General features: G+C 44.8%; 1 protein-coding gene across 2 annotated transcripts in view; it reads left to right on the top strand.

Moving 5' to 3' along the window:
• LOC126473196 (collagen alpha-1(XVIII) chain-like) overlaps nucleotides 1-12,341 on the top strand; it is a 646,928-nt gene that overhangs the window by 482,745 nt on the left and 151,842 nt on the right. For both annotated transcript variants that reach the window (XM_050100092.1, XM_050100091.1), the window contains exon 7: nucleotides 6,588-6,623. In XM_050100092.1, the coding sequence (XP_049956049.1) occupies nucleotides 6,588-6,623 (36 nt within the window). The remainder of the gene's footprint in view (nucleotides 1-6,587; nucleotides 6,624-12,341) is intronic.

Genomic DNA, 12,341 nt, shown 5'->3' with positions numbered 1-12,341 from the left:
TGGCATGTTTGAACGGACCACTTTTAGTTAACTCACTACCTGTAGTAAATGTAAACAATGAACACCATGAAGACAGGTGAATGACAAGTGTAAACAAGTGTTCCTGGCAACACAACACTTTCTAGAACACAATACGTCAGACGGGTGCAGAGGAACCTGAAGTTGTTGTGTTGTACCTCGCACCATCCACGACTGCACTAGAAAAGAGGAAGCGGCACGCAGCGAAGCGCAATTGTACACACATCAAAGAAAGTTATCCATCAACCCGGTTCCCAGAACTCCTGAAGATAGACGTTGCCTGTGGATATTGTATCACAGAAGCAGTCCCTTTGACTGTTCAGAGATGCATGAGCAGCGCCTATTAGACGGGGGTCCGACAGCCGATCAGTTCCGGTCATTCCACCAGGAAGGAGATACAGGGCCCGTGTTGTCTGTAGTTCAAATGGTTCAAATGGCTCTGAGCACTATGGGACTTAACATCTGAGGTCATCAGTCCCCTAGGACTTAGAACTACTTAAACCTAACTAACCTAAGAACATCACACACATCTATGCCCGAGGCACGATTCGAACCTGCGACCGTAGCGGTCGCACGGTTCCACACTGAAGCGCCTAGAACGGCTCGGCCACAACGGCCGGCTGTCTGTAGTTCAACCATGCCTGTTGTTGTTGTGGTCTTCAAACACAACAATAACATGGTTGAACTACATGAACCATGCCTAGACGGTCAATGCTGCGGTTCGACCGGGGCCCCATTGTTACTTTGTGCCAGGAAGGGCTCTCAACAAGGGAAGTGTCCAGGCGTCTCGGAGTGAACCAAAGCGATGTTGTTCGGACATGGAGGAGATACAGAGAGACGGGAATCGATGACATGCCTCACTTAGGCCGTCCTAGGGCTAATGCTGCAGTGGATGACAGCTACCTACGGATTATGGCTCGGAGGAACCCTGACAGCAACGCCACTATGTTGAATAACGCTTTTCGTGCAGCCACAGGACGTCGTGTTACGACTCAAACTGTGAGCAATAAGCTGCATGAAGCGCAACTTCACTCCCGACCTCCATGGCGAGGTGCATCTTTGCAACCACGACACCATGCAGTGCGGTACAGATGGGACCAACGACATGCCGAATGGATCGTTCAGGATTGGCATCACGTTCTCTTCACCGATGAGTGTCGCATATGCCTTCAACCAGGCATTCGTCGGAGACGAGTTTGGACGCAACCCGCTCAGGCTGAACGCCTTAGACACACTGTCCAGCGAGTGCAACAAGGTGGAGGTTTCCTGCTGTTTTGCGGTGGCATTATGTGGGACCGGCGTATACCGCTGGCTGTCATGGAAGGCGCAATAACGGCCGTACGATACGTGAATCTTCCGACTGATAGTGCAACCATATCGGCAGCATATTGGCGAATCATTCGTCTTCATGAGCTACAATTCGCGCTCCCATCGAGCACATCTTGTGAATGACTTCTGAAACCCCCTGCTTAACCCGCAGAACAGGACAGATAGTATAAATTGTGGAAAGGGGCCAAAATAAGGGCTGTCAGTGACACTCGAACATACAACTTTATTATTTGATCAAACATTACAAGAGGCCAAAAAATTGTTTTTTAAACACAGCTTTAATCTTTGGGACTTAATTACCGGCTGAAAGCAACTTTAATTTAAAGACAGCTGAAAGCCAATAACTTAAAACGCAAGCATAATGAGAAATTTAAAAGGCAAGCCTTATCTTAAAACAGTTCTTTAGTTAGGCTGAAGTAAACAAGTTAAATTCAAATCGGCTGAAGGCTGAAGACTTAAAATTTAAAAAAATTTTGAAATTCCAAATGGCTTACGTGAAACAGTACCTTAAACTAGGCTGAAGGCCTTAAGAGTAAAACAACTTTAGTTTAAAACACAAAACCGGCTAGAATACATACAAGTACCAACAAGAAAAATGTTCAAATGTGTGTGAAATCTTATGGGACTTAACTGCTAAGGTCATCAGTCCCTAATATTAAACACTACTTAACCTCAAGTATCCTAAGGACAAACACACACACTCATGCCCGAGGGAGGACTCGAACCTCCGCAGGGACCACCCGCACAGTCCATAACTGCACCGCCTTAGACCGCTCGGGTAATCACGCGCGGCACCAAGAACAAAAACAGATTTTAAAAAAAAATAAGGCAGTACACACAAGACTGTCCAGATGTTCGAGGTTCGGCCTGTAATTCAAACACTGACGTTCGCTTTGGTGAGACAGGCAGTCGGCCCAACCATCCTCAAACTGACGGCAACCCAACCGACAGACCGACAGGCCGTCAAGAGACCAATGTTCAAGGTGGTTTCCGCTCCACACTTGCACCAAGGTTCCGCTCCGCATTCGCATTCCAACGATGCTGACAGAGGCTGTAGAACCAAAAAGAACGGATCACAGACGACCCATTAGGGTTGAGGACCCGAAAACCCACGTCGTTTAATCAAACGACCGACTAACTTATAGCCAATACCCCGACAACACTTAAATAAACTTGTCAGTGAAAATCACATAAACTACACGCAGCCCGACGAACATCTGCACGAGGACTAGACGATGGTCACGGCAGTGACTGTGCAATAACGAGGACGAACCACGAGTCGGCGCACACAGCCAACCCATAAGCAGTCGCCGGCCAAATACACGTCGTCTAACGAGACGAACGACCGACGGTCGTCCGCCGCTCGTGGTCTCGCGGTAGCGTTCTCGCTTCCCGAGCACGGGGTCCCGGGTTCGATTCCCGGCGGGGTCAGGGATTTTCACCTGCCTCGAGATGACTGGGTGTTTGTGTTGTCCTCATCATTTCATCATCATCCAGGAAAGTGGCGAAATTTGAGTGAGCAAAGATTGGATACTTGTACGGGCGCTGATAACCACGCAGTTGAGCGCCCCACAAACCAAAACATCATCATCATCACAGACCGACGGTCAATCAAAGTCGTCCCCACGCAAACGCGTGTCGACAATAGTCGGGCAAGTAATGGCTATCCGCACCTTCCTTACGCGGCATGCCCCATTGGTGCTACGCCGTGACTGCGCCAATCGACCAACTGCTACACATCTGCACGGAAACAGCACTAAAATAACTGGGCAGTCGACATCGCAAGCGATACACAATATCACAAACACTTGGACGAAGAACGCGACCAATGGTAAAAGCAGTGACTATGCAGTGACGAGAATGAACCACGAGTTGAGACGCACACACATCGCCAATCCATTAACGATCGGTGAGCAGTCACGTCTTCCGGTAAGACGACCAACCGACGATCAACCAAGACCGTCCCTATTGAAACCATGTTCATCACTCACTGCAGCTCCAACCGCACCGACTCCTGCCGCGTCCCAACTGACCAACTGCCAGGTCCGAACTCCACTCCTGGCTCGTTGCAACTCACTACCAGATATGAACTAACTTCTAACACACGACAGCCGAAAAGTAATAGCAGTCAGCAAAGATACTACGCCAGGGCTTAAGCTCTGCTGCTGCCACTCACGGGCAGGCAAGGCAGCAAGTTCAAAATGGCTCTGAGCACTATGGGACTCAACTGCTGAGGTCATTAGTCCCCTAGAACTTAGAACTAGTTAAACCTAACTAACCTAAGAACATCACAAACATCCATGCCCGAGGCAGGATTCGAACCTGCGACCGTAGCGGTCTTGCGGTTCTAGACTGCAGCGCCTTTAACCGCACGGCCACTTCGGCCGGCAGGCAGCAAGTCAGTAACACCAGTAATGAATTAACAGTCGAGGTGACAGTAGAGTAAAAACAAATGTAAAAGAGAGAGATGGCACGAACACGAGCCACGCACGGCTCAATTCCCTTCATGATAACGACATCACTTGACTAGAGTGGCCAGCATGTTCTCCAGATATGAACCCTATCGAACATGCCTGGGAATAGATTGAAAAGGGCTGTTTATGGACGACGTGACCTACCAACCACTCTGAGGGATCTACGCCGAATCGTCATTGAGAAGTGAGACAATCTGGACCAACAGTGCGTTGATGAACTTGTGGATAGTATGCCACGACGAATACAGGCATGCGTCAATGCAAGAGGACGTCCTACTGAGTATTAGAGGTAGCGGTTGTACAGAAGCCTGGACCACTACTTCTGAAGGTATCGCTGTATGGTGGTACAACATGCAATGTGTGGTTTTCATGAGCAATGGAAAGGGCCGAAATGACGTTTATGTTTATCTCTATTCCAGTTTTCTGTAAAAGTTCAGGAACTTTCGGAACCGAGGTGATGCAAAACTTTTTTTTAATGTGTGTATTACATTGTCTACATTCACGGATGTATAAATAAAATACCAGTATTGATTGCTAAACATCAAACAAAGCCTCTTGCTTTGAACAACGTATTTAACCTCGGTCACAAAGTCGGTGCATCTATAAATCTGAAACTTCTGCAAATCAAATATTACACCAGTGTACATTTGCAAGCAGCTATCTCACCATAAATTACTGTTATGATACGGCATTGAAATTGCAATTAAATTGACGCATCAGATTCATAGCATTAGTGCAGGCAGAGATGTCGTGATGTATCTAGCTCCAACGATCCCGGAAACCCGAGTGTTCTTTGCCTACAGGCTACTCGGGCTCGCTGTTCGTAATTTTGCCACACTGACGCTGGACTGTTACGCTACACTTCCAAAGTACTGCTTATAGATATTCGTTCTCCATACATCGAAAGACTGTGGCATTCATAACAAACGAAAACCGTGATAGTGTATCTCTACATCTCGCCAGCGACTAATACCTTGCGTAACTTGCGTAAAGATAATTTATTTCAACGACTTTTCTAATAGAAGGCTTTCCCCAACAGTCCACGTTTCAAAGGGAACTCAGGAACCATATCACCTCCGAAAACATACAACTCGTGTAACGATCCCGATGCTAAAAGTTGAGAAATACAGGCTTGCTCAGAGTGGTACCAAGTGTGTTCGTTTCTGTGTTTCCATAACAAAAAAATTGTTCAAATGGCTCTGAGCACTATGGGACTTAACTTCTAAGGTCATCAGTCCCCTAGACTTAGAACTACTTAAACCTAACTAACCTAAGGACATCACACACATCCATGCCCGAGGCAGGATTCGAACCTGCGACCGTAGCGGTCGCGCGGTTCCAGACTGTAGCGCCTAGAAGCGCTCGGCCACCCCGGCCGGCGTTTCCATAACAAAGGAGTACAAACGACAGTAGATGATACTGATATTATGCACTCAGCACCAAATATTGTACGAGTGCATGCGGACTGCAGATTTATATCAATCACTCATTTAGTGTTGAAAATCTCTAGTGCAGGCGTCATGATTCGCGTTGGACCTGGCTGAGGTACTGAGGTAAGCCTGGATTCATTCTCACTGTAGACACGCTTTGATATCACTGGTTACGAGTGGGTTTCTTTTTTATGTGCACTTGACATTAGTGCTGTTACTGCTGGCCACATACTAAAAGTGTTCCTCACCTGAAGCTCTGAACCTTTAATAGAATATTTTTTTCTGGGCTGGTTTTCACGTCGATGTGTGAATTACATTTAGACTTCTTCGACTTTAATCATCTCGTCATCGACAGCACGTTAAATCTTAATTTTTCATTCTTTCCTTCTCTATACTTGAATACCAACAAATTGACCTATCGCGAACTAAGAATGGACTCTATTTCATTTGAGCTGCTTGGCGTCTATGTACCGGGTGATTAAAAAGTCAGTATAAATTTGAAAACTTAATAAACCACGGAATAACGTAGATAGAGAGGTAAAAATTGACACACATGCTTGGAATGACATGGGGTTTTATTAGAACAAAAAAAAACACACCCGATATTGCTAGATGCGTGAAAGATCTCTTGCGCGCGACGTTTGATGATGATCGTGTGCTCAGCCGCCACTTTCGTCATGCTTGGCCTCCCAGGTCCCCAGACCTCAGTCCGTGAGATTATTGGCTTTGGGGTTACCTGAAGTCGCAAGTGTATCGTGATCGACCGACATCTCTAGGGATACTGAAAGACAACATCCGACGCCAATGCCACACCGTAACTCCGGACATGCTTTACAGTGCTGTTCACAACATTAGTCCTCGACTACAACTATTGTTGAGGAATTATGCTGTAAATATTGAGCATTTACTGTGAAGAACATCATCTTTGCTTTATCTTACTTTGTTATGCTAATTATTGCTATTCTGATCAGATGAAGCGCCATCTGTCGGGCATTTTTTTAACTTTGTATTTTTTTGGTTCTAATGAAACCCCATGTCATTCCAAGCATGTGTGTCAATTTGTACCTCTCTATCTACATTATTCCGTGATTTATTCAGTTTTCAGATTTATACTGACGTTTTGATCACCAGGTACATATCTGAATTATATTCACTTTGTTTTCTTAAAAAATATGATTTAATGTCACTCGGTTGATCGCCAACTATTCTAAGATGCAAAACATATATGCACGATGCGCCATTAGCGCCCTTGACTTGCACAAATAATTCGATTATGTTCGTCTTACTGATCAGGAACTTTGGCTGTGTAATCTTAAACATACTGCTCTTGTTGCAGGCGCTGAATTCCGTGGAGCCGCAGGACGACTTCCTCGTGAGTGATTCGGCGCGGCACCTGCAGATGGCAGCACACTTCATAACAACCTGCTGATGATATCGCCGCCATTAACCATCTCGGCACAAACTTATTGCAGTACTAACGCTTACTTACCGCATGATGGTTTGCTTCTAACGCTCTGACTTTAGCTATCTTATTGTTTCTATAAGCACGATCTACTTGAAAACTCTCCGAATTTGACCACTCCGCCCACTCGCTAGATGTTGTCTAAGTCGTTTGATTGAAGATTGCACGAGTAATCTAGTATGTGTACCTGCCAGAAGGATGTGCAGCGGCTGTGATATTTGGCTGTTGTCGTGGAGGATAGGTGATTAAATCGTGGTTTAGCCGACAGGTTTCAAGATTTTTTCTTTCTTCACCTCTCTCTCTCTTTCTCTCTCTCTCTGTCTTTAATTTCAATCTATTGGCTTACGGTTCGCACCGATTCATCCGTCTCAATAACGGAAAGATGATGCGACAGTGTTTTGGAGAAGATTTTCTCGTCAGCCACGACAACACGAAAGTAAGAACAACGCAGCACCCAGTCCCCAAACGGAGAAAATATCCGACCAGCTCGGGATCCGAACTAACGTCTCTTCGGTCAGGAACCTGCCGCGCTGAACCCGCAGCCACCGAGGCGGACTGGCTTCAGAACTTCACTGTTTCCCCCAAATCACTTGAATCGAATGCTAGGACTGTTCCTGCGACTGTTCCTTCTCGTTAAATTGATTTAGCTCCCAGTCGCAAATGAAGTCGGCATCTCTCGAGACGCTGAATTCGAATCATCCTGCCGAGCGAGATGCGCAAGTGGTTACCACACTGGACTCGCAACCGGGGGACGACGGCTCAAGTCCGCTCTGGCCATCCAGATTTAGGTTTCCCAACCGCTTCAGGCAAATGCCGGGATGGTTCCTTTGAAAATTGTACGACCGATTTCCTTCCACGTCTTTTCGTTATCCGAACGTGCGTTCCGTCTCTAATGACTGTGCTGTGGGGCGGGACGTTAAGCTCTAATATTTCTTCTTCCAACGCTCCTTTCAAAAATACGTGAAGGTTACAAGTGCACCGCATATCCGATTGAATGGCTACGTCAGTAGAATGAGAGAACACGAACAGCCTGATCTTACAAATGCTTACTTGCGAAAAAACTGGGATGAGTTCCTCCAGGATCTGTTAAACATTATAACAATGTATTTACTTTTGTGCTTTAACATACAGCTATAATTGGCGGTGGAAATATATTTGCAGAGAAGAGCACATAATGATATATATTGTATTTTAGGCCAATAGACATAACTAGTTATTGTAGTGGTTTTGAATACCTTTACTGGTCAGGGCTAAATGACTATTGAAAATATGATTGTTTTTGAATAGCTCAACATGAATTTCCTAAGGGACCGAAGTTTATCACGCATTTACCAGTAGAGTAAGGTGCGGAGAAACTATTTCGCCGTATGCAACTTCCGTCCGATTTCGACGTAACAATTTGTGACTGTGAACAATCAAAATTTGCAGAAACATAAAAGAAAATTAAATATGTATGGTCATAAAGTTGTTAGACATAGGTTCTATACTAAATAATTAGTCCATACATAAGTTCCATTTAACTTTGAATTTATGGCAGTCGATATATACCGATATTACATCTTTTAACATTTCCAGATGCACGTCGTACAATACAGCTTCTCACATGAATCTATTGCTATGCAGTATGGTACTTTCACATTACACTAAAATAATATTTTTTTAAACAGTAATAATACAGTGGCAAGACATGCGTGTCCGACACAAATTACGAGAGATAGAAGAGTGAGTAACTGTTCATCGAGAATATCTCGTACATCAAAAGAATGTGTAAAAATGATCTTCTTTTGTCCCCCTTTCGCGCAGCGGCTTTCAAAGTCAGTAGTTCACTGTATCTCTGACGGCGTTTCCACGATAAACACGTCACGTCACAGGACGTTATTTGCTAACTGTAGCTGTTTCTGAGCGACTGCTCGGCTAGTGAATGATTTAAAATGGTAGGGCAATCACATAATGTTTCAACAATTGTCATGTGTTACAGATAACATTGTCTTCCCTGAGAGTTCCATCTTTAGCCGGAGGATGGCGTATAGAATCTGCAAAAATGAGTTAACGGACAAATCGTCACAGTGCACCTTTCACTTGGACCAGTATATCCATAGACTCTCAGAATGAGGATCCACAAAGTACCAAGCTCAACCAACTCACCAATGTTTCTTGCATTCTGCTTAACGAATTTCAAAATCGACCAGCTTCTACGAAGTTTCTCGAGACTATCTGCTCGAATCAAATTTATACTGGCCGTCCATATTCTGTGCTTTTGATGTCTGTTACCTCTCCCATCAAATGTGCCTAAGGCTACTCCGCGTATGATACTAAGGATACTAAAAACAAAAAGCTAAATCTTCTTGGCATTATCTGCCTCTTCACATTCCTTCCTCACAATAGAAACTTCGACCCATCTGCTGAAATCTGCCTCAGGATTTTCTGGTGTCTCTGGTTAGCTGAACAGCTGAACGTTGATTGTGAACAAGAAGTCTGAACAACATGATGCAGCCTAACAACCTAGAATGTATTACCTCCAGTGACAACTACCGAGCGAGCTGGCGCAATTGACAGCGTACTGGACTCGTATTCGGAAGGACGACGGTCCAAATCCCTGTCCGGCCATCGAGATTTAGGTTTCCCTGAGTTCTCTGAATCGTTCGAGGTAATTGCTGGGATGGTTCCCTTGAAAGGGCATGGCCAATTTCCATCCCCATCCTTCCCTAATCTGAGCTTGCGCTTTGTCTCTAATGACATCGTTGTTTACGGGCATTAACGTCTAATCTTCTTCGCTTTTTCTTCATTGAAGACGGTTATGAAAACCTACAGAGGTACAACAAATGCTCTTCTATCTGCGAAAAATGGTTGAAATGGCTCTGAGCACTATGGGACTCAACTGCTGAGGTCATTAGTCCCCTATAACTTAGAACTAGTTAAACCTAACTAACCTAAGGACATCACAAAAAAATGGTTCAAATGGCTCTGAGCACTATGGGACTCAACTGCTGAGGTCATTAGTCCCCTAGAACTTAGAACTAGTTAAACCTAACTAACCTAAGGACATCACAAACATCCATGCCCGAGGCAGGATTCGAACCTGCGACCGTAGCGGTCTTGCGGTTCCAGACTGCAGCGCCTTTAACCGCACGGCCACTTCGGCCGGCTCTTCTATCTGAGACTCTGAGCGGGCGAATCATAAAATGTTCCCTTGCATATTTAGACTTACTCATTCTTGTTCTGTTGCTCAAGACTTTAATCAAATATTTTTATCAAGAGTTTTGAGTTTTTTCTGACATGTTTTCGATACCTCTTAATCAGTTATCAAAAGGATACGATTCTGAGGAAAAAATGGTTACTAGTTTTTCATCGCAATTTGTCTCTAGAATTGACAGCCGCATCTTTGAAGAAAACTGACTACATCATTCCGCCACGTCTAGTAGGTTCAGAGAAATTCAGAGGGCTAATTTCAGCCACTAAAACGCTCCAACTCAAGCAAGCCTTCGATTTCAGTAGCTGAGGAGAGCCGCAGTGCGGAAATACGTGTCCTGATAGTGAACATGCCTCATTTGTTTTTCAGTGTACTATCATTTTGGGCGAGTACATACTGTCTACCGTTCTTCCAGCCCATATATTCCATCAATTGAGGAATTCGGCCCGTCTACATCTACAGTTTACATTATATTCGCCGGCCGGAGTGGCCGTGCGGTTCTAGGCGCTAAGGTCTGGAACCGAGCGACCGCTACGGTCGCAGGTTCCAATCCTGCCTCGGACATGGATGTGTGTGATATCCTTAGGTTAGTAAGGTTTAATTAGTTCTAAGTTCTAGGCGACTGATGACCTCAGAAGTTAAGTCGCATAGTGCTCAGAGCCATTTGAACCATTATATTCCGAAACAATATTAAAGTGGACCGATTTATTCTTTGTGGGTTGCACATTCTTTGGCAGTGGAGCAAATTTCGCATTGTACCTGCTCGTAAGACGCTCCAGAAGTCGACCACATCATGCACTGTACAATGTCGGTTATATTTCCATGTGGCACACAAGCCTAGTTCAAACATATAACGCTCAAAGTTATTGCCTCTTTACTTGCTACCAGTGTCAAACCCGTCACTTTCGTACTGCAGCCCTCTCTAATCCGATGCACCATAACTGCATCACTATCACATTTTATATTTCCATTGAATCGTAGCCTGTCTTTTATTCCAAATACTAACCCGTGAAATTTACCATCTGTTGCTTCTCAGTATTGGCTTTTAACTAACCATAAACCACAATAATTGTTTTTGTTGATTATTCTCTTGAATTATTTTCTGTTTACTTTTGTCTACAGTCCTAGAGTATTTCATAAACAACGTGTTCCGTCTGAATTTTTATTGTATTTATTTACTTGACAATTGTGATCTTCACATCCAATTCCGCCCTCACCATGATGTGCGCCAATGCATATTTTACAATGTTAAAAGGACATCATTCTCGTTTCCAGTCCTGTTTCACGTCATATGCAAACAATAAAGCAGATTCCTCGCCGTCTGCACAGGAGGAGGCCTTAGCACCACCAAAGACGAGAACGTTAAGTCAGCCATGAATTTAGGCATAAATCCAATCAACGTATTACATACACATTACTTACTATCATGATTCCTAGCGAAATGAAAGCAAACATTACAAGTTTTTTTACCACTGCGCATGCATCATATGACATTTAAAACTCTGTGGTCGAACTTGATACAATTCGTCAAAGATCTAATCTTATACCTAAGCATATTGCTTGAAATACACCACTGGCCATTAAAATTGCTACACCAAGAAAAAATGTAGATGATAAACAGGTATTCATTGGACAAATACATTATACTAGAACTGACATGTGATTACATTTTCGCGCAATTTGGGTGCATAGATCCTGAGAAATCAGTACCCAGAACAACCATCTCTGGCCGTAATAACGGCCGTGATACGCCTGGGCATTGAGTCAAACAGAGCTTGGATGGCGTGTACAGGTACTGCTGCCCATGCAGCTTCAACACGATACCACAGTTCATCAAGAGTAGTGACTGGCGTATTGTGACGAGCCAGTTGCTCGGCCACCATTGACCAGACGTTTTCAGTTGGTGAGAGATCAGGAGAATGTGCTGGCCAGGGCAGCAGTCGAACATTTTCTGTATCCAGAGAGGCCCATACAGGACCTGCAAATTGTGGTCGTGCATAATCCTGCTGAAATGTTGGGCTTCGCAGGGATCGAATGAAAGGTAGAGCCACGGGTCGTAACACATCTGAAATGTAACGCCCACTGTTCAAAGTGCCGTCAATGCGAACAAGAGGTGACCGAGACGTGTAACCAATGGCATCCCATACCATCACGCCGGGTGATACGCCAGTATGGCGATGACGAATACACGCTTCCAATGTGCGTTCACCGCGATGTCGCCAAACACGGATGCGATCATCATGATGCTGTAAACAGAACCTGGATTCACCCGAAAAAATGACGTTTTGCCATTCGTGCACCCAGGTTCGTCGTTGAGTACACCATCGCAGGCGCTCCTGTCTGTGATACAGCGTCAAGGGTCACCGCAGCCATGGTCTCCGAGCTGCTAGTCCATGCTGCTGCAAACTTCGTCGAACTGTTCGTGCAGATGGTTGTTG

Source organism: Schistocerca serialis, chromosome 4, assembly GCF_023864345.2.
Source record: "Schistocerca serialis cubense isolate TAMUIC-IGC-003099 chromosome 4, iqSchSeri2.2, whole genome shotgun sequence".
NCBI classification, from domain to species: Eukaryota; Metazoa; Arthropoda; class Insecta; order Orthoptera; family Acrididae; genus Schistocerca; species Schistocerca serialis.
This window is presented reverse-complemented; position numbering and strand designations above follow the sequence as displayed.